The sequence below is a fragment of the Haliotis asinina genome, chromosome 10 (genome assembly GCF_037392515.1).
Source record: "Haliotis asinina isolate JCU_RB_2024 chromosome 10, JCU_Hal_asi_v2, whole genome shotgun sequence".
Taxonomy (NCBI): domain Eukaryota; kingdom Metazoa; phylum Mollusca; class Gastropoda; order Lepetellida; family Haliotidae; genus Haliotis; species Haliotis asinina.
The window spans coordinates 32,924,800-32,949,363 of record NC_090289.1 but is presented as its reverse complement, the minus strand read 5'-3'; the positions used below and the strand labels follow the sequence as shown (position 1 = coordinate 32,949,363).

General features: G+C 41.1%; 1 protein-coding gene across 1 annotated transcript in view; it reads right to left on the bottom strand.

Annotated features, from left to right (window-relative positions):
* Positions 1-4,781, bottom strand: part of LOC137298659 (uncharacterized) — a 119,214-nt gene extending 114,433 nt beyond the window's left edge. Inside the window, exon 1 of the mRNA XM_067830942.1 lies at positions 4,718-4,781. Within this exon, the coding sequence (XP_067687043.1) occupies positions 4,718-4,781 (64 nt within the window). The remainder of the gene's footprint in view (positions 1-4,717) is intronic.
* Positions 4,782-24,564: the final 19,783 nt, after the last annotated feature.

Below are 24,564 nucleotides of genomic sequence, written 5' to 3'. Positions count from 1 at the left end.
TAATACACGTAGAGAAACCTTATAAGATAACATTTGTGATATTTTACAGAGTAGATACTTTCTAGATACAGGTCTTGCTTATATGCCAATGCAGACTTCTCAACTGAAGAAAATCTGAATATTTTCAAGACTGTCCATCATTACATCAGTGAAACTAAACTCTGTTTATCTTAATCTGTTATATTCTGAAACTCAAGATCTCTCATGAATATATTCTCTGTTTCTCATATAAATATGATAACTGTTAATATTCGCAGATGGCTTCATTAAGTGCATAACTTGTGCCCAGTCCTTTTTAAAAAAATTCAGCATTGAATGAAATATGTTTAAATCAAACTCACACCTTTTTCTTGTACATTAATTTTGTTCGTTTCGGTTTTTTATCTATTAGGTTTTTTTAACATACCCCAGTCCAACAACACCCTTACCTCCCCTTGTTGTTGAACACAAGTCTTTTAATGTAATGTGTTGAAACAGGGCATACTCTTTCGTTGGATGAATAAATGAATGCCTTTATCATCGCCCTTTGTAAAAAAATGTACAGAGGTCCATGAGCTCAGAGAGCGCCCCCCTATCGGTGGTTTAACTGATCATGAACTGACAGTTGCACAGATTCAGTGACCCCTGCTCTCTTTTAGGACCAAGGGATAAAGATCGCCGGGCATCCACGAGTGATGGCAATGGACGAGGAATTTGGTTAAACTACCTGTGAAGAACTATGTCAATATCCGTAACCCACAGTATTGGCCATAATCAAACTGCATGGTTTAGTGGCCATATTTTGAAGGAGAAGATTTCCATGTTCAGTGATGCATGCCGCGAGAATGGATGCTTGCTGTTGAATGGATCATATGTACATTTAACAATGGCTGTACAGAAGAATTCACGGTAGGCTTCGCATCCTCGATTCCGAAAAAGAGGGTTTGGAACATCATGGGATTGAAAATATCAAAATGTTAAAATAACTTTTGAAAAAGGTGAAGTTCTCTGAGTGTAGCCTGTTTTGTGAGAACATGCCCAGATCTTAAGAAGACGTGTGCTTCAAGGTCGACAGCCACAGTGGCAGGGCGTCATCATGAGGAGTGGGACAAACTCCATCAAATTTTCATTTTAAGATTCACACAACGTTTGCTTCGCGAATGAATGTTGAACTCTATGCCTGTCTTTCAGCAAGATCTTTGCCAGTCCGCTGCATCAGATCACATACATACATACATACATACATACACACAGACATACAGACAGACAGACAGACATACATACATACATACATACATACATACATACACACACACATACATACATACATACATACTATTTCATCCTCATGCTAATGTAACATGGCTGTTCATCCTTTCCGCTGTACCAGAGACGCCTGAGAGATTAACTACTAATCCCGTCATTTGGGTGTGGTTTAATAATAACCGCTCTGCTGCACTGTTTTGTGATACATTTTGCAAACTGCTGACACACATCAATACGGGAACTACGACAGGTTATTCATTTGTCATTTTTAAACCCTTAACTGTGCAGTCGACTTGAAGCTGAGCATAAAAAAAATTATAAATGAGTTTTTAAATTTTAAATTGAATATTTGGGAGTTGTTTGACCAAACATTCAAACTATACTGACTCGTTGTGCAAAGCTATCTTTCTCCGTGCATGGACATCACCCATGGTCGTACATTTTGGTGCGAATCTTCATTTGATCGATGATTGCTTGTAGCAGTTGGCTGCCAGTTGGACAAAGCAATCCATATATCGTCAATGTTCTGAAAGGGACGATTCTTGAATCCCCACAGGTACTGAGAAAAGCAACTGCACGCATTGAGCAGCGACCACACCTTGCCCACAATCAGTATTGTTAGCTATTTCGGGAAATGTTAAATTCACAACACAACACAACACAACACAACACAACGTATTTTATGCGTCTCAGGGCAATTGGGGCGGTATAGTTGGGTATACGACACTATGTAAACACTACAGGTGTTGGTGAGGTGTCTGTGTGAGGCTTTGATCGGTAACAACCTGCCCTCATATCATCAAACAAACTCCACTTCTATCCCATCACTCACAAAACTTAAATGTTTTGAATAAACGTTTTTACAAGTTATGTGATTTTATGGAATTTCTTTCAAGTATTCAAACTGTCGTAGTTTTTCTTTCGGTGGGGGGGGGGGGGGGGGCGTAAGTTTTTAGACTGACATATTCCGTTAACATCAATACGGGGGACGCCAGAGGTTTGATTCACACACAGTATTCCCATGTACAAAATCGAACCTGAGCGTACGCTTTAACAACTGAGCCACCCTATCTCACATGCCGACTTTCTTTCAAAACCTTCAAATAAATATTTCCAAACACTTATGTTCAGTAGTTTTATGTATCGCCGTAAGAACCTTTTGATGTAGCAGTGCTTGACAAGGACACAGTCATTATCGTCATCAGCAGCAGCGGCCGCAGCATCGTCATCAACATCGTCACCAGTGACTCCCTTAGTCAAGAGGTCGGGGTTAGGAGGTATCAGACCTGTGGCGCCGAGAGCAATGGCGAGTTGGACTTAAGTGATACTTAATTGCAATTTTAAGCGAGACATTTGATAAGATTGGTTTGTATATTCATATTAGGAAATCATTGTATCTTATTACCAGTTCCGATATTGCTGTTAAGGGTTGGGAGGTCGTGTGTGTTCGCCACTAAGCGGAGTGCTTACAATCATTAAAATGTGTCAATTGTGTTACAACATTGATTAAACATTGACGCTCATTTGAATAACCCTTTTGTGATCGATTCCATTCGTAGTTTATGAAACGGATTGACAACGGTCATTGTGGGCCCTATGACAGGGTGCTGAAGCCATAGACATGTCATTCTGGAGGAAGTCTCAGTCACGTGACTCCAGCCTTATCTCCCATTGGTTTGTACCAATAGTCACGAGACACACGTTGAGTGACTGACGTAGGTTAAAATTAGCTCCATATATAAACGTTCCAGTACGATGAAATCACCACTGAGCCTTAAGAAAGGGGGATGGGGTGGGGGTGGGCTTGGAACTTCTTTGATTGCCATTCAAGACGTTGAGTAGACGAAGAATGAGGACTGTCCGTAAGGATATACACTTTCTTTTCTACATAGATTTCAAAAATAGTCCTCATTCTGCATGGTCTGTAAATGATCGAATCTGGAACATACAATCCAGTGATCAACACCATGAGCATCGATCGACACAACTGGGACATGATACGATGACACGATTCAACAAAGTCAGTGAGCCTGACCGCCTGATCACGTTAGTCGCCTCTTGCAACACTGTTACTAAAGACATATTGTAAGCCGGATCTTCACGGGTCTCGTTAAGTTAGCATCTGGCGGAGAATGGACTCTTGGGAAGTGCTAGTTACTTTACAGTGTTTTTTACAATCACAAAACAGCTTTTCTTGTCCGTCCTCCGCTTAAGCTCCGATGAACACATACACATTGTCGTAAATGAGCTCCCCTACCAGTATCTCGAGTTCCTTTAAACCTACCCGGGGGCAAGTCACATAAAGTGTTATCTTAAGGTTCATCCGGGAATCGGTGATAGCCAGAAAAGCTAGCGTAACGCTGATGATTTGATTAAACTGTCTGATACCTCGTTTTCGCTTTAGAAGAAAGGCTTAAGTTGCCATCGTGACATATTTCCCGAATTGCTATATATCAGAGCTGCTTGTTATTTATATCATTTATATACTGCGAACTTATCTTCTTTATACATGTTTAGGGTCAAGGTATGACTTTCAGTTTTGTGTTAAATTCCGTTCAGGGCTCACTGCGCTCGAGAGCAATGTAATCATACCTACGTTTTAGTCACGGATATAAATATTCCACAAATGAAAAGAAACGTTTCTGTACATCAAAGGCAAGCTGTTTTAGGAGTGAGGTAATGAATCACTATCAAACAGGAACGATACCGTCTCTCGTTAACGTGGGTGTGTAGCCAGTTCGATAATAGCTTAACGTCAACTAGAAAACGTATTAACATTCTAGAAAAGGTTAAAAATAACATAAAAGTAAGTCTTTTTAGTGAGTGAGGCACTTTTAGCAACATTCCAGTAATATCACGACGGGAACAGCCAAAATGGGCTTCACGCAGTGTATCCACATGGGAAATCGAACTTGGGCCTTCGGCTTGACGAGCGAACGCTTTAACTACAAGACTACCCCACCGCCCCACCAAACTGTGAAGTATAAGGTATATATCAACCTGCATACCTGCCGGCTTTCACGCATTTCACTTGAGACTCATGTATGCATTACCCATATCACGCTCTCACGACCAAGATGTTAAACGTTAAAAATCACACAAATAGGTCTGAATACGTCGTTTTCAGTGACGTTTCTGGAAAGGTTATTTACAATTACGTATTTTTTCTGGTGTTCAGTATATATACGTATATTAACCCTAGATATAACTAAATCAGACTCATCAGTATGTTAAGTCTAATTTTTAAACATATGGGCCTAATCCTGTCATCATAATTTCTTTTTATGTATTTTACGTTTACATCAGGATACGGTTATACAATTCATCATTTGCCTTTGGGTGTAGTTCCCTCCGCCGTCTAAATACTTTACATAAACATGTTTCAAAAACCACATGGTGGGCGGGTGCAGGGTAAAGGCCTACGTCATTATTACAAGCAGTTCGCCAGCTTCTTTACTCACGCCTGTCTCACTTGGATGATCTCGTTCTGACCGAGATTTGGGCGTGATTGAGAGTCTCAGTGCGAGTGCGACCATTTTGAATCTGTTTACCAATCACGCCTTGCTTTTCAGCGTTCACTGTTTTCACCGCGATAGCTGGCAGAGACGCCGTCTTCTTAGGCGTACAGGTATTACCCCTTTAAAAAAATTCCATGACATCGGCAGATTTTTAAAAAACGGCCTGGGTCATTGTTGAACCGACGCCATGGGGAAGAAGTGTCTATGTTATTGTATTATAAATTAAATTAATATAATATATATTTATAGATACACGATTATTTTAAATTCTTTAGTCACGTTATTGCTGAAATATTGCCTTTGTGAGAGTTAAAGCTATACTAACTCTGGGGTATTTGTCTGGTGTTGAAGATTGTAAATTTGATGTTAGTACATGTGATAACGACGCTGACAATCATCGTCAGTATAATACACATTAAACCATCTACAGATCTACAAATGTAATTACACACAATCACTACACAACATTTATTTTTCACTACAAAACAACGTACAGAAATTGTGCTTTTTACAGGTAGCAAATGCAAATATGAACACACCCTTAGTTATTAATAATAGTTTCCTTGCATAAAAATATAAAACAGGTATTGTACTTGGGAGAGGAAAGGTTTCATACGATTCGGTATCTCCTATCACCACAACAACACGCGCTAGCACAGACGCACACACACGCACGCGCGCGCGCACACAGATACACACTTCCACACTCGACAACACACCCTCCATCACTGTGACGAATAGAGCAACTCTCTTCTTTAATCTTCTTCTATAATTACACTGATGTTCTAATCTGTGTTGTCCTGCTTCCTAACCCTCACATGTAGGTCAGGTTATGTCAGTATTAGGGCTGAAACCTAAATAGCACATATTCATGTAGGAGGTGGTTTTGTTTTGATGGTGCACTGCGAATAATCACTATTTACTGCTCATTCCTAAACACACGACCTTAACATGGTCGGAATTGTACAATGGATGCTGTTTGGAAGCAGACTACTTTTAAAACTCTCAGGGGATTTTTGGCTTTTCTTGCTTACATTCGTACTTCTTGTACGTAAATAACATTGTAATCGGGTGGTGTATCAGTTCTGTAATATTTATGGTCGGACGCTCTTAGATATTTATCCTCTAACATTTCTTCAATTTATGCATCAACTGTGAACATGCTAACAACGCTTCATTGGTAAAGGTATGCGTTATTATTTTAAGGTAATTTGTGATTTTATTCCATGGCAGTGTATCAAATTTCTCAGTGGATTTGTTTTCACGACACTATGCATACATCACACACGGTTCTTCACTAAAATACATATACATAATGGTGAAAATGATCCCTCTACAAATTACACCTGTTCAAACCCTTACACTATTGTCTGTATAGACTTGGCGGGCTATTTACAATAACATGACCTCAAAGGGAGACAACTGCTTTGTATTTTATTGTTAAGTAAGCACTTCCAAGGATGAGTGACTTCAGGATATCTTGTTTTTGCTCTGAAGTCGAACACAACAAGCCAATCAGCAGCCGAGTTATTTTGGACAGGTATATATACTCCACCCGGCGAGATACGGGTGGCTTATTCTCCCGAACGCCGAGACAGGGTAAGCTGATCTCGGGAACCACAGGGCCTCTCAAACACTATAATCAACTACTTTTTGCTGGGCATGTCTGGGTGAGGGACAATAGGTTCAGGTTCACTCTTCCTTTCCTCTATGCTTGTTAGCATGTCATGATAAAGACACGAGAATACATGGATACGCCACAAGCTACCACAAGGACAAAAAACACCCCATTCATGTACGGTGTTCAAAGCAATTGGTTTCAAGTTATCAGACTTTATGTATAAGCACTGTGCAGGCATGTGCATATAAAATGTGTAACTGCTGTTGATACAGACATGAATCAACTAGTCACGACTGAGTTAGAGTTAATAAATGTTGAGTGAGTGAATATGATTTTGCGCCAATTTTAGCAATATATGGAGTTTATTGAACGTAAAATTACGTTCATCCGAAAACTGGTCCAGTATGCGTTTTATGCAAACGCACAGGTAAAACTGTCATGTAGCAAAATTTGTTTGCCAATATATGATGTGGATCATTTTCGTCTCATTCGTAAATTAAAATTTTGGGTACACGTTCCTATTTGTGAATAAGTGATAAGATATGTCAACAGAACAGACATCATTTAGCATACAATATGAAGAGGTCTATAACCATACAAGGGTTTTATCTGTTTTGACATGCTTTAACACAAGTCTAAAATGTTTAAATCCCATCACATGAACGTGGCTTAAATGAGGTTTCTAGTGGAATAACGGTAGCCCGAATCTGTATAACTGTACTCGAACTGACAATTGTCCGCGCGGAAGGTTGTATCTAAAGACACTTGAGGATATCAAATGATGTGCTGATAAAAGGCAAACAGAAGTTCAACACGTCACCATTTAATTCTGGACTCACAGAAGTCCAGAAACACTGAGGCCACATTCTGACAAGGGATTGGACAAAATTAAACATGCAGTTTTGTTTATGTACGTCAACTTCTATATTATGAGGAACACAACGTTTCGGAGCATAACAACCTTACTCCTTCCTCATCACCTTCATTCACCTGATGAAGGAGGAAGGAACAATTCCGAAACCTTTTGTTCTGCATGATGAAGAAGTTGACATCCATAAAAATACTCTCTTCGTTACGGTCGTGTTTTAAAACTGCACGTGCACCCTTTTCTGCTTCGGCGACACTGAAGATGTACACAGAAAGACATGTTGCTTATCTAAATCCCGATGTTTTGTTCTGTGTTCTGTAGGTGTTCACAGCTGTGCTGGTCTGTGTTGGCAGACCTGTCACTACACCACCAAATACGCCTGAAATACTACAGAACACGTTTCCTTTCTCACGCTTTATGGCTACGATCCACATATTATTAGTGACGCTACGACTTACTATAATTACGAGAATTGTAAACAGCGCTCAAAGGATATCTTAGACTATTACCTGGAGTGACATCAACACATGGTCCTTTCCGAATCTTTGACACTCTATGCAAGAATTCTCTTGAAAATTATTTAAGTTATTGGCTCAAAAGATGTACGGAGATGTTTGACAAAGATTCGTTGTAATGTACATGGTTTCCATGTTAATTCCTATAGACACTCCAAAACTTATGAAACTGCGCTTTGTAATTCTTGTATGACTGAACTAGGAGACGCACTCCATATCACACGATTGTGTCCTCTCTACAATGAATATCGTGATATATATTTACGCGAATATTGTCGTACACACCCTCGTGTCCAAATGTTTCTTGAATTGATGAAAACAGGCGATAACAATAGACTTTTAAGACTATGTAACTTTTTTTAAAAAAGTGTCTGTACTCCGATCGAAACGTATGTGAATATGTAATCGTATTAATTGTACTAAGATCCACATTTACAGTGTGGCGCTTGTGTATGTTTTTCTCACTGTTTACAGATGTTATACTGTTGGCCTCATGGCCATCAATACGTAATAAAGATTCAGAATCAGCTACGACTTACGTTAGCTGTATATAAAATCAAGGACTTTTGAATGTCGAAGCTCTGAGGACGCTTTTTTTAATCCAGAACCTTATAAGTACCAGCACCCACTGGGTCACGATCCACAAAGCATTCCCAGCGTTTCGTCTAACCTGTCATACAGACCCTAACGAAAATATATCCAAGAAAGATCGTTTCGTGCAACGAGGCCCAGGATCCACAAAGCGTTCGTAACGTTACGACCTGTCGTAACTCTGTCGTAACTCTGTCGTAGCCTTGCCTTTTGTGGATTGGGATCCTAATCAGGAACATTCCCTCTAACACTCACCCTCTAGCTCCCAACTCACAAAGCGCCCTCAGGTGTACGACCTATCGCAAATTTAACTCGTGAGTTACGAATATCGTAGCTCTAAGAACGCTTTGCTAGATTATGATCAGTAACCGCCCCTCTGATACTTGGCTCTGACGAAACTGTTGACTTGCAGTTAAAGTACGAGCAAACAATCTAACGAGTTCCTGTTATTTAATGTTGTTCAAGCGCAAGCTACTGGCAGTACAAGTCATTTTCTCAGCGCCACAATGATTTACATCTTCTCATGACTGTTTCTGGTCACGAAAGGCTGCAATTGATATTGATTTTACAGTGTATCGTAAAGTGTTACTTTAGATGTGTGACTGACATTTAAACATGCTTAAAAAAACAACAAATACATTTTGTTGAGTAATTTAGCCTTCGTGATCTGCATCCTAAAAAGACCTAAAAATATGTTACATTGTTTATAAAATAATTATCTCTATAGCAATGCTAATTTGTTGGTCTAGTTTAACATGACTCTTACTTTCCCTCGACTATGTATGTCATGTATGTCATTGTATAAGTGAAAAATATACAAGCACATTTCCATGGGTTGTGAACACCCACAGTTCTTCAGTATGGATGGACTGTTTGTATGGGACATAGAGTTCCACGACATAAATGCTCTTATTTCATGACTGAAGTTGAATTCACAAGTTAACAATCTCCTTATAATCATCTGTGGGCGACACTTTTGTGTGATTTAAGTGACGTTAAATGGATATTTAAACACTTTACAGTGGGTCGAAAAACTCCGTTTGGAGTTCGTATTATTATGGTCGTTGTTCACAGAACTGTATTCTTCTTGTCCCATTACCTTCGCGTGAAGAAAACACCCCAGCAATGTCCGTTTATGACTCTAAGAACCAGGTCTTGGCAGTGAGGTTAAAAGAACAGCGCAGCGCAGTTTTACTCTCTTTTCAAACCTGTCGTCGCTGGAATATACGTCTTTATTTTGATCAATGGTATACATTCATACGACACATTTTCTATCTCTAAGGTAAACACGGCTGAAGTGTCAAGTCCGTATCGCCTTGCACCACTGGATTGGTCTTCATAGAAATCGCATTCACTGAACGAATGACGAAACTGAGTTGGGTCTATGTCTGTCACAGCTTTGAACAGTCTGTATTATTTCATTCTTAACGCCGTGTGCTACATGAATTGTATCGAGAGAGAGATTTCAACAAGCTGTCTTCAAATCCAAAAGAAATGCCCATGCAAATGTTGGACGACACCAAGATTTGCTGGTCACCACCGTCAAGTTTTTTTTGTGCTCAGAGGTTTGCTGTTGGTTCTATTCTTTCACTGGTAGCAGTTGACAATAACCCTTATGGTGCTTACGTAAGTGAGAACGGGCACTACCGCCCCTTCCTCAGAAATAGAAACATGTTCTTAATCATCTCACTCACTCGTATTCTAACGCTGTGTCTCTCTGGTTTTCCACCTTCATTGGGGCAATGGGTTAGCCTATACGTTAAGGCGCTCGGTCGTCTTGCTGAGCATACGGGTTCGATTCCCCTTTGCCCATTGCTCTCTGACATTCGATAGCATTTAAACGTGGCATGCTCACTGTTTCCTGAAAATGCGAATGCAAACGTTAAGTACTATCCATTCCCTCAGTGTCGGGATCACCCGAACCCTCTCTGTTGCATACTTGTCTTCATCTGTAAAACACGACATGAAATATAACACACACACACACACACACACACACACACACACACACACACACACATATCTATATATATATATATATATATACATTACATACATACATAAACACACACACACTCTCTCTCTCTCTCACACACACACATATATATATATATAATTATATATATATTACAAATCGCTCTGTATTAGCCGAATTAAGTCAAAATGAGTTTAATTTTGTGCTATAATCCTAATAAATATACTCACATTCATTTACAACCTCCAAAACATAGAAAAGCGTGTATTTTGGGTAAGGTGAATATTATCGCCCATGGGCCAAACTGTTTTTCGCCCGCATAGGCAAGATTTTTTTTATCTCTCTAAATTGGTTGAAGTAAGTCAAAACGAGTTGCTTTTTGTGTCTTGATACTTATAAGGACACCCCTTTTTTTCATTTACTACCTACAAAACATGGACAAACATGTATTTTGAGTAAAAGCATTATATAATACATTCCCGGCCACGGGCCAACAATCTCGCCCATGGGCCAACAATCTCGCCCATGGACCACTCCACTGTTATTTACATTTCATATGTTGTCAACATTTGTCAATATTGAGTTTACATTTCACATGTTGTCATCTTTGGGTTTAATATAGCATGTTGTCTATACCAAGACGTTCTGATCAAGCTTATAGCCGTCAAGGGTCTTTTTTCGTTTGTTTGTTTTTGTCCTTTTACAATGTTTTTATCGTTCCTAAGAGTTCGAATTTACACAAATTCAAATTTTCACATCAAAATAAATTACTTATTCTGTTGGGAATACGGATCCATTTTGCGTCATGACTTTGGAGACTATTATTTATAAATGCAGCGGACCTTTCCACATTGAAGATTTCTCTCAAACCAAACAAGAACTTCTGGAGTTTGGCGTGTGTCGGTTAATCCCACATAAATGGATATTTGGCAGTTGAGATACTAATAAGTATGGTTTAGTATCTGTGTGTAGTGTTATTTACGTTGTATTCTCAATATAGTTATGCATCAAAACTTCAAGTTCATTCCAGAATGTTTGTGTTTCTCTGCATTCTCCTTAAACATGACAAATAGTCTCATCTAGCTCATTACAAAAACAACAAACAGAATCGCCAATAAGTTTCATTTTAAATGGTTCATGTTCAGTGTAGATAATACGATAAATACGTGTAAAAATTTCATTGGAAATGAAGTAGTCTGACATCTTTCAAACAATTTCTATAGGTCGTAAAATCTTATTCCAATCGAAAGTAGCATTAGCGAAAAATTCTTGCCATATATGGTACATTTTGTTAGATCTTTGTCGGAAATCAAGGCGTCATATAAAATTCTAGAGCCTTTACATCAATTCAATAAACAGTCAAGGTCTGTCAAAAGGTTTGGGCATTGGGGTAGCCTAGTAAAGAGTTCGGTCGTTACGCCGCAGACCTGGGTTCGATTCCCCACTTGTGTATAATGTGCGAAGCCCATTTCTGGTGTCTCCTGACATGCTTTAATATTGTTATGTTGCTAAAAGAGGGGTAAAACCACACTCACTCACGCAAAATGCTCTATGGAGAAAGGACATTTCAAAATTTCAAGCACCAGTCACAAAAATCATGTCCGAAGTAATTCTATCTTTGAGATTTCATATGCATGTGGAAAGAGTACACTCGTTACACTCGTAAGAAGGTCTCGGGATAGAAAAGGCCTTCAGCAACCCATGCTTGTAATAAAAGGCGACTGTGTTTGTTGTAAGAGGCGACTAACGGGATCGGTTGGTCAGACACGCTGACTTGGTTGACACATGTCATTGGTTCCCAACTGCGCAGATCGATGCTCATGTTGTTGATCACTGGATTGTCTGGTCCAGACTCGATTATTTACAGACCGCCGCCATATAGCTGGAATATTGCTGAGTGCGGCGTAAAAGTAAACTCACTCTCTCACTATTAAAGCACGTACTTAGATGAAGTATCTTCGAATTGAAGGCATCACCAACGTAGATGTTAGTGGTGTCATCTACGTATCCTGTACATTTACGATATTTCTCTGGAGAATGTGAGTGAGAGAGTTTTACGCCGCTTCAGAACATATTTCAAGAATATCACGGCCTGGGACATCAGAAATGGGCTTCATACAATGTACCCTTATCGAACCTGGGTCGTGACGAGCGAACATTTTAACCACTAGGCTACCCCAACCGCCCTTTTGTAGAATGTGATACCAACACGATTCATACACATGAGTGAGTAAGTAAGTGAGTGAGTGAGTGAGTTGGTGGGTGAGTATGCGTTAGTGAGTTAGTGAGTCCACACCTATATAGAGCTCACTGATGACTGAAACTAAGAATTTGGACGATCTGAAACTGGTCTATGCCTGTAAACGCAGGAGTCACGTGTGTCAATGGTTGACAGATATGAGTGAGTGAGTTAAATCAGAAAACTCACACGCATGCACTGACAGCCTACTCTGCGATATGCGAGGACATATTTCATTTTGAAATGACAGGTGTAATCCCATGTTGCTCTAAACGATTACGTGAGAGACGGACCCACGGGACGACATGCATAGCATGCATACTTTTCTAAAAATATGCAAATATACACCTGGAAATTAATCAAGCAACACCCCAATTTTTTCTATTGGAGCAACTTTGAAGTGTTCTGACAATCAAAATATGCCGGGTTGATATAGTTTGACACTTTTTTATTCAACAGACGATCTCTGACAAACAACTTAAAGGGAAAAAGTATCAAGACTTTGCTTTATTGCAACGAAATCCAAATTCTTAAAACTGTCTTAAATTCATGAAAAAATGGACACAATTTACTATTCATCCACAGACGTTGTTGTCAGGTGTATTAACACAAATGTCACATGGAAAGAAAGAACAGTCATCTGAGAGTCTGCACACCGACTTTCATCAATATCTAGTGTGTCCTCCCTGCGCACGCACCACCGATTCCAGACGCCTCCTCATTCCTTGGATGAGTCTCCGGATCTGATTCTGGGGGATCCTGTTCCACTCCTCATGCAGGGCAGCCGTCAATTCGTTGAGATTATGGACTGGTGGGTCTCTCTGCCTCACACGACGGCCAATAAAGTCCCACAAATGTTCAATGGGGTTGAGGTCAGGGCTCATGGCAGGCCATGGAATTCTGTCAATTGCATTTTGCCGCAAAAAATCATTTACAGCATGCGCCCTGTGAGGTCTAGCATTGTCGTCCATAAATATGGGTCTCGTTGCCAGAGGATGGTTCTCAAAATGAGGTACCACAGCCCTGTCAAGAACCTCCTGTTGGTAACGAACACCGTTAAGGTTGCCACGGATGGTAATGATATCCAACTTGCAGTTCATGGAAATGCACCCCCATACCATAACGGAACCTCCCCCAAAGGCCACAGTCTCCTGGATGTTCCGTGGAGCCATTGCTGTGTTCCTCTGCCTCCAGACCCGAGTACGACCGTCCACCATGTGCAGCAAGAACCGGCTCTCATCTGAGAAATGGACCTTCCTCCAAGAGGCAATGTTCCAGTGCAAACGGTCATTACACCAGGCCAGTCGGGCTGCCTTATGGGCTGGAGACAGTCTGGGTCGCTTGATTGGCCTCCTTGCCCGGTATCCTGCAGCTTTCAGACGATTCCGAACAGTCCTGTTCGAGATGGGTCTCCCTGGAAGCCACTCCTGTCTCAACCGAGAGCTCGAGTCGAAGGACCTGCGCCGTACAAGTCTCAGTAAAGCTCTGTCCTCCCGGACTGTGGTCTTCCTGGGTCTTCCTGGTCTAGGCAGGTCTTTAACTTCATTAGTGGCCTGGTATTTTTTCAAAAGTTTTGAAATTATGGAATGATGTCGTCCGATTTGAGTCCCGATTTGTCTTAGAGACATACCAGCATTCCTCATGCCGATTATTTGCCAACGAGTGGCCTCTGATAATTTCCTACGTGCCATGACATTGAAATGAATGAAAAACCGAATGCAATCGACAACCTGCGCTTGTAAACACCCCAGGGAAAAAGTGCATTTTTCGAAAGTTGAGGTTAAAGCAATGCACGTGCGCTGTGCAAGCTTCACGCGCGTCATATCAACCCATGAAAAGCTCATGCTGTATGTCAATACATCAAAATTGAATAATCAATCATCAAAATTACTTCGTTAAACTTTGTTAAGTTTTTATGTGTCTTTGAATTTGGTGTTGCTTAATTAATTTCCATATGTATAGAAAGAAACCACAGTCCCAGGACTCCTTTGAATGTACTTGACTTCGAGTATTAGACAAACCCACGTCATGCGAATACCAGGCTTATATTTTAAACCAACAAAAGACAGCAACCTGGACTTGGAGCAGTCAGCTTTCCTCAAGTAATGAGAACTTGAACTTATTGTGCCCATCGATGAGTGATTGAGTTTAGTTTTACGCCGCGCTCTGCTCTTATAGACCATAAATATGAAACTAGGCGATAACCGGGTCGGGTGGTCAGATTAACACTTGGCGGTGGGGTAGCCTAGTGGTTAAAGTGTAAACTCACGCTAAAGATCCGTGTTCGATTCCCCACTTGGGTACAATGTTTGAAACCCATTTCTAGTGTCCCATGCCGTTACAAAGCTAAAATATAGCTAAAAGCGGCGTATATCCAAACTCACTCACTCAAATTCGTGTCTTTGTACAGGTGTGTTGTTGTTTCGTCCTGATGGGCAGCCCCTTGTTTTAGCGCCTGTACACGTTTGTCATTCCTCCTCGATCCCCAAACTGATGTCGACTTCCAACCGGACGAATATTTACGAATATTTGTATTTAGTTTGGTTTGTTGCTTTAAGCCGTATTCAACAATACCCCAACTACACTGACCCAAAAAAGAAACGCATAGCTGAAATCCCATTTTTAAAGTAGATTTTTTCGGAAAATATGGAATGGAATGACAATTAATGTAAATATTAAGTGTTTTTATAGTCAATACAACCAAAACAGACAAACAAACACAACCTCTGGTGATTATTCGCCACACCACAGCACCTTGAAAACGCTTTGTATAATCTGCACGTGGGAAAATCTGAAAGCATTATGCACGTGCAAATGCAGGATCTCAATCTTGATTATGATGGCTATAAAAGGGGACAGGTCCTGTTGCGATTCATTCTTCGAATTTCTTTCTATGCGACGCGAAAAATGCCAAGGTTAAATGAAGAAAACAGAAATAGAGCCATTGGACGTCTGGAAGCTGGGGAAAGTCAGTCATCAGTTGCCAGACGTCTGAATGTGAGGCAGAGCACGATTTCCCGTCTCTGGCAACGATACACGCAACACAACTCGACCAGAGACCGTCCAAGGAGTGGGAGACCAAGGGTGACAACTCCAGCACAAGACCGCTACATCCGGGTGCTTCATCTGCGTAATCGGGCCGCCACTGCTACGTATACCGCTGATCACGTTCCTGGGCTGCGTAGAGTCTCTCCACAAACCATCAGGAATCGCCTAAGAGAGCATGGAATTCGACCTATGCGACCTCATGCAGGACCTGTTCTGCATCCCCATCACCGTCGTGCACGTCTTCAGTGGTGCAGGAACGTTCGGGCATGGAACCTCTTGAATTGGAGAAGGATCTGGTTCAGCGATGAGTCACGTTTTCTGCTGTACAGACATGATGGAAGGATGCGTGTTTACAGACGTCGAAATGAGATATGCTCGACAGTGCGTTCGTGAGGTCAACAGACACGGTGGTGGAGGTGTAATGATGTGGGGAGGCATATCTATGAACGGCAGGACACAGTTGGTGCATGTGCAAGGGAATCTCAATGCTGTACGCTACCGGGATGAAATTCTGAACCGTCATGTTGTTCCTACAATTGACGCTAGAAGGGAAATTTTCCAGCACGACAATGCAAGACCGCACACAGCACGCATTACCACGGATTTCCTTGCCAACAACAACATTACAGTTCTTCCATGGCCCTCAAAATCGCCGGATTTGAACCCAATTGAACATTTATGGGACCAATTGGGTAAACGGTTACGACGTCGACAGCCGCAGCCACAGACACGTCTACAGTTGGTGAATGCGTTGCGAGATGAGTGGAGAAGAATCCCACAAAGGCGGATACGACGTCTTATACAGTCAATGCCCAGGCGATGCAGAGCAGTGATTGATGCCCGTGGTGGTCACACCAGATACTGACTTTCTCACTATGCCATGGAAAATAGAGACGTTTAATACCACTGTGAATGATTGTATATGTCTTGACACACATTTGTTAATACCCGTGTGAATTATCATTGCTCAAGTTCCATTACTTTTTGTGCAATTTAAGTTAATAAATCATCTCTCATAACATAGGATTTTCACCTATGCGTTTCTTTTTTGGGCCAGTGTACATGGCGGTGGTTTTTAGATATTGGAGCTTGGATCAAACAGTCCAGTGATCAAAAGCATGAGCATCGATCTACGCAAGTGGGATACGATCACATGTGTCAACCAAGGGAGCAAGTCTGACCACCCGACTTCGTTAGTCGCCCTTAGATACGACAAGCAAGAGTTCCTGAAGATCAGTTCTAACCCGGACTTTCACAGGTAAAAGTCTTTGAAAGGAAACCAAATCCTCTGAAAGGTCTGTTTTTGACACAAGAACCCGATGCATCACAATGAATTACAAGACCTTCTTGCCTTGTAAAGGCTTCTCCTGAGTAATAGGGGAAATGAATGGATTTGTATGTCATACGGTACGCACGCACAGGCGCGCAAGCACACACACACATGCGTTCTTTACACATTGTAGAAGCTGTACATGTACGGCATGGCATTGTTCGAATGAGGTTCCACTGAGTACGTATCGCATGCTAAGAATTATCACAGCATTAAGCATAGCGGGTAAATGTTTAGTAATACGTTTCACATGTTGTCAACTAATGAGTTTAACATAGCACGTTCTTTGTTACCATCTTGATCAGTTGTTTGATCAAGCTGGCAAGGTCTTAGTAAAGACTCTTATAAACGTCATAAAACTTGTTTGAATCTTTCATCAAATCTCTGATCTTTTGTTATTACATGCAAGTATTTATCATACAATTCAAAAGAGGAAACCACCCATACAGACACATCATTTTTATTACCATATCTGTATGTATTGGACCGTATCGGACACGATATGTAATGAGTCAAGATTGTAATGTTATAAATGTTTTTTTTATTAATGTTATAAAATGTTTTTTCGATACGAACGAACAAACATATCTTCACACGCCTACTTCAAACAAACCTGAAAGTATTTCTTTTTAAATGCAATATGTTTTAGGTGGCACATTCTAAACGAACAGGAGAAAGGTGGCGTCTACAAGGAAGTTGTCGGAGGTCTTAGAAAGTCATATCAGAAAGCCCGATTGTGAGAAGTAAAAACACTCTATCTGTATTGCAAGCGTCACGTTTAGAATCTCAATGATCATAATTCAAATAGGTTATGTACACTTGTTCGAGGTATGCTTCCTTCTTATAATTTGTAAAGGGCTATGTGTTTGATTTGCTGTTAGGAGAAGGTACATATCTCCTGACGATTTGAGTGGGGCGATTTTGAAATCGAAATAACATTTACATATTCACTAAATCATCTTTATTGCATTAACGATGGGTATTTAGATTGCTTACACACATAGTGTGCCGGCCTGAAAGTAATCGAATCTGGACAAGGCAAACCAGTGGTTGATGTAATGAACAAAGTCTAACGCAGTCGAATAATTACAGTTCGACAGGTCAGTGTTTGTACTTGCATTACAAAGTTAGTATTAGAATGTACGACTGTCTTTGTCTTAAACGAATGCCTAGTAAATGGAAATAACACGCACGCACGCACGCACGCACGCACACATACGCACACACACACGAGCGCAACACAGTTATGAGGATCTGAAGAGTATTGGTGCCATATGTTAATGTTGCTATATCATCTATGCAGATGATTCTACTCATATCTAGGAGGACGAGATTTCCATCTACCCATTAGTGCAAAATGTACTCTGACGTCACATTGGATGTAGTATATACGAACATGATTCCTGCGAATATGATTGCTTACATACTGTTTGTTTATGTCATTATTTGGAAGCATGTTGGCTATTAATTGTGATTTTTGAAAAGCTCCCATAATAGGCTATATTATTATTTTTAATACACATCAATGAATATCAGTGATACTTAAACATACACGGTTAATAATCTCTTTGTCATATAATCTCATTGTTAAAATTATTCTTAAAAAAATCAAATCGTACGTCATTTTTTTAACAGAATCGTAATGTTATAACGTTTTAGACGTTTTAGTAAGTTTTAGTAAACGTTTTAGACGTTTTAGTATGGAGTTTTGTGAAAGTAGTTTGTGTATTGACCTAATTTGCATATTTATCAGATTTGGGAAACCTATCAGACTGCATTATTGCACCGATAACACCTTTTATTACATAGACGTCACGGACGCTCATATCATGATCAGTTCTTGCGTGACCACTGTACGCTGACGTTCGCATCTATCCAGTTCATCATACAAAGCCTCTACCGGTTTCAGATCTGGAGATATAGAAGGCCATGGCAAGACAATTATGTCCGAGTTACGAAGGACGCCAACAGTGACACGAGCTGTGAGGTATAGCGTTGTCATGCTGGAGTGAGTGAGTGAGTGAGTGAGTGAGTGAGTGAGTGGGGTTTTGCTCCGCTTTTAGCAATATTCTAGCAACATGACGTCGGGGGACACCAGAAACGGGCTTCACCCATTGTACCCATTTGGGGAGTCAAACCCGTACCTTCGGCGTGACGAGCAAACGCTTTAACCACTTGGCTACTCCACCATTGTCGGTTCATATTCGGGAGCATGTGACCTGCAACGAGTTCGGATTTGCTGTCGAAGTCTCCTGAACCACCACTAAATCATGTGTTTGCCCGCTGGTCATTGGACGGAAAACATCGACGGTACACACGCTGTCTTCTACCTCACAGGTGAAGACGAATCATGATTCATCACGGAACCAGACTCGCCTTGTCAGTTGCTAAGGTTCCATTTCCAGACTGTACGATCCCACAATCGGCATGAGGTGATGTTGAACAACCTGATCGATATGCCGGTTTGATGTCAGATTACTCATACCCACCACCAGGTGAGATGTCAGGTGTGTAGGATGTGGGTTTCCTCACACCATCGCATATCCGCCATCAAATATCTCGACCTGTCAGGCGCAGCTCGGTGCAAATTATATTTCGACGTCGGGTCAGCTTAACCTTTGAGAAGAAACTAAAGGATTCGAACCCGGGTTCATTCCCCACACATGGGTCCAATGTATGATGTCTGGTTTCCCTTGCTGATATTGCTGGAATGTAGATAAAAGCGGCGTAAAACTAAACCAGCCCGTGCCTGTTTAAGAAGTGGATGAACGTATTACACAACAGTCATTTTCAATGCACATGATGTCACAACTTGCGAGTGATATTTATTTTCCATTTCAAAACTGTACAGTCTGTAAACGAGCTTCTGTGTAAATCCAAAAAAGTTTCGAATGTTTTTGTCATGGCATCCGTTAATATTGTGGCATGGCGTACATAAATATATTATATATGCAATGCTCGATGTTTCATGAACACACAAAGTCATAATTCTCAATCCTTGGGACGGACGGGAGAAAATGGCTACCATGACGACATATTTCGTTATCACGTAAAATTTGACTGGGTAAAGGATCTGGAATCAGATTTAGTGCAGATATGAGAAAGTAGAGTCAATTATGTTCTTTTCAAGGCACCTGTGAAGCCCTATTCTGGTGTCTCCGTCGTGGTGTTGTCGGAATATCGCTAAACGGCGTAAAACTAAACTCACTCTCTTACTCTTCTAAACGATGTCTCGCATATTTTCATTACGCATCGAACAATCCAATGTTCGAGACAAGTATTGTGTCGAGTGGATGGGGATTCTGCTGTTGAGTTAAATCGTGTTAGACGATAACGCAGACATCATTGCCAAACGTAACGGATTGTACATCCCCGCATGGATGAATACTGTTATTACGTAAACGTTACATACAGTCGTCAAAAAATAAACTGCACTCCAGAACCGTTTTATTCACAAAGTTAAATGGCTGTGTCATAGACGGGACCGCCTGCAATGAGTGATTTGTTATGTGTACAGTTAAAATTCATACAAACAACCCTGGGCATCGGTTTCTATGTCGTAAAAATATCTCAATGTTATTTGTATTTAAAACCGTACAATAACATGTGTCTGTAACGACGTAATAACATCATTGCTACGATAAGCTTTGATGACTACATCTACATCAATGCCTTTGACAGTTTTGTCTCCAGTTAAAATGTGTTTAACGTTGAGCTGGCTTTAGAGGACACACTTGATTATTACTCGAAACGTGGGAACGGGGGGAAAACTATTATGTTATAATATTATTTGTCCCCGGCATTCTCACTTCATAATGATTAACAACAATAATAATAATCACACATTTAACTGCGATAGTGAAACACTTTAAGTCGCAAAAATGTTACCTAGATACATTCCCTTAAACCCCATCGACATGTTTCATCGTTATTTTGACATACTAAGTGCATTTAGTTAAACGCAATACACGGGGGGACTCGAACCCAGGTCACTGAGCTGCCCCACCGCAGTTTGACATTTCTCATATCGATGATTTGAATAGCACTGATGTTGTTCCTGATTTAGCCTGTACTAAGTTGAGTATACACCACAAAATTTGAAAGTACAAGTTGCAATATCTCGTCAGTGAACTTGCTTTGTCTCTCCTGTCATGACGTCTTCAATACATTAGGTCCACGTGCACCAGTAGTGAGTGAGTGCGTTTAGTGTTACGCCGCGCTCAGCAGCACTCCAGCTATATGGCGGAGGTCTTCAAGTAATTGAGTCTGGATGGGACAACCCAGTGATCAACAGAATGAGCATCAACCTGGGATGCAATCAACCTGGTATGTATCAGCTATGTCAGCGAGTCTGACCACCCGATCCCGTTGGTCGCCTCTTACGTTTGAAACAGTGTGCTCAAAAGTAGTTGCATCGGGATTTTACCCGAGATCAGATCCAGGTTATGTATAATAACACTGCTTGGATTCTCCTCAAGTAGCCTCTCTGACACTCTGGGTAATGCAGGAGACAACATATTCTCGAGAAAGTTCTTAGTGGTTTCCCTAATCAGCGTTTTGCTATGAGGGCTGCGTGCATAGGGGCAAGGGCCCTGAGCAGATGATGAACCTTACCAGCCTGACTATGGCAGGATAATCCGAACCCTCCCTCCCCCAGCACCCTTAGCTAAATATTTAACCATAATTTCTTAACATCAATATGTACAAAATTGCTGATCCCCTAGTGCATGAGTACAACATCGCTGACCCCTATCTCCCCATGGGTGTACCCTACCCTGTAAAGCCATGATCAACTCAGGCCATGAATTACAAACGGCCCCTAATACGGCGTAAAAGCATTCTCACTCACCCGTAAAGGTAAGCACGAGTGTTTAAAGTGCATGTGTGGCAGTTTGACCCCTGAGAGTTTCTAGGACGTCGGTCCTGCCCCGCAAGGAAGCACATGTTAACCCAGCAGAAAATGGGTACCAGGTGAGATAAAAGTCACGTGACTATAACCTTCTAGCACCTAACAAGCAGCTTTGGTTATCCGGGGTAATAATGCTGATCAGTGTGTTAACGCTTTGAGCATGCTTTTTTGCATGAAGATTAGCGCATTATAAGACTTCACATTTATTATTAGTATCTTCAACTTTGCAAACTTGCAACAGAATCTTGCCATGGACCTTTAACACACACGTTGTATCAGTGGCGTGATATTCTGAAGGGTTTCGAGTTTTCTGCATTGAGTTAATGATAATAAACCTTCCACCATGCAAATATTGAAAATTGTTTCCTTTGTGTTACCTCATGTGTTGACACTCCTGGGACTGAATGCTCCCTTGATCTCAGTGAGAACTGAAAGTGGGTGTGGAGCATACATGTTTGTACAGGAGTTGTCAAAAGAAACTTCCTGGATGACAGTTGCCTCATACAGTCTTTCAAAAGAGAGATTCATGTGTCTTTCAAAGGATCTTACTTATAAATTGCTTATGCTGTGCCTAAGCAATATATATATTAACATTTACTCAAGTGAATTTAATGTGCATACTGCATGCAGAATACAACATACAACATACAACATACAACATACAACATACAGCATACAGCATACAGCATACAGCATACAGCATACACCTTGTGCTCCTTAAAATACAGGGAGGTGGTCACATTTCCAGAGACAAGCATGATTTGCTAAAGACGCGTTCTAACCCCGATCTTCACTGGCCGGGCGTAGCAGAGTGTAGTGTTCGTTATAGCACTTAACAGTGTGCCCCTATAATGATGGTCAGTCTCGACCACAAATGACCATCGAAAGTGACATATACATAGTTAACGTTAGAGAAAAAATAATGTTTTCTCCCTGAAACAGATTCCCAAACGCAAATGGAAAATAGCAGGGAAACGGATATGCACGAATCGATCACTGACACATGTGATGACACCAAGACTCGGATGCTCAAGATGTAGCCAGACACGTCCGATTGGAACCAGAGCGTCATCCGTGACGTTATAAAAGACCTTGAGATATATAGATGGTGACATAAACACCAGCTCAAATGCACTCTTCAGAACCAAGAAACTAAAAGGTGTTTTCAGCGGTTCATTTCCATATATTTTGACAATCGCCATTCCTATATTTGTTTCCCGTTGCCGTGCACGTGGTTGTTGTGTATCGCGCGCACACGCTTCCCAAAATACCATGACGCGACCGGGCATCGAACCCATCACCTTCCGCTCATTAACCACCACGCCACAGAGGCGACCTAGCGGATCAGAACGTCGGGTTTTGTTTGAGTAGACCTATATTTTTGTATAGTACATTCCAATGACAATAAATAGATTTATTTTCTAAATGATTGCTTTGTACATTAATACTGAATTATTTAAGGACGGGTGGTTCATAATATCCAACCCCGTGGAACTAATCTCAGTTTTGTGCATCGTCGCAGTTAACCGTATCTCAAGATGTTGTATATGACTCATCCACTATATAATTCATGCAGAAATTAGACTCGGTTGGATAAATATGTCTGCAGCAGCAACATATTTGTTGCGATTTCAGCTTTCACGACTTTCACCCTTTTTCCCAAATCCTCTGATCCAAAAGCTTATCCAAATGGAATACAGAAGAATAAACATGGTACTCACTGGCACCACCAAAATCGGACGAACACCTGTAAACTACCCGTGAAAATCCGAATTAGCACTGATCTTCAGTAACCCATGCTTGTAGTAAGGGACATCTAACGGGATCGGGTGGTCAGGCTCGGTGATTGGGTTGACAGGTGTCATCATATCCCAATTGTTTAGAACAATTGCTCATGGAATTGATCGCTGAAATGTTTGATCCAGATTCCATTAATTACAAACCGGTGACATATATCTACAACACTGCGGCGTAAAACAAACCTCGTTTAGTTCGAACTGATCTTCAGTAACCCATGTTACTGGGTGGTCAGGCTCGCTGACTTGGTTGACACATGTCATCGTATTCCAGTTGTGAAGATCGATGCTCATGATACGGATCACTGGATTGTCTGGTCTCGATTATTTTACAGGCCTTCGCAATATAGCTTGATGTTGTCGAATGCGACGTTAAACAACAAACCAACTAAATCTCATCAACGGTTCTGGATCACTGGATTGTCTGGTCCAGACTCGACTAATTTACAGACCGCTGCCATATAGCTGGAATATTTCTGAGTGCGGCGTAAAACTCAACTGACCCACTCACTCCTGTGAAAGAAAGCATCCCCAAAATATGGACGTGCCAAGGACGTTGAACGTGTCATGGACAGAACCAAACGTAATATATACTTGATACTCACTGGAGGAGGTGGGCTAGCCCAGCGGTTAAAGCGTTCGCTCATCACGCCAAAGACCAGGGATGATTTAAGGAAAGGGTAATTATGACATTGTTAAGTTAAGCTTTGTTAAGCTTTCTGACCTTTCTGAGTGTGACATTAAACAACAAACGTCGGGGATACGAACCTACACCCTGAGAGTCAGGCACCTAATCGCCTGCACACAGGGTCATCTACCTAACCCACTCTAGACTGCGGACTGTGACCCTCTGATAAGTGGTAATTAGCACGGCTGCCACTACAGAAAGCTATGATTAGAAAGTGGTCA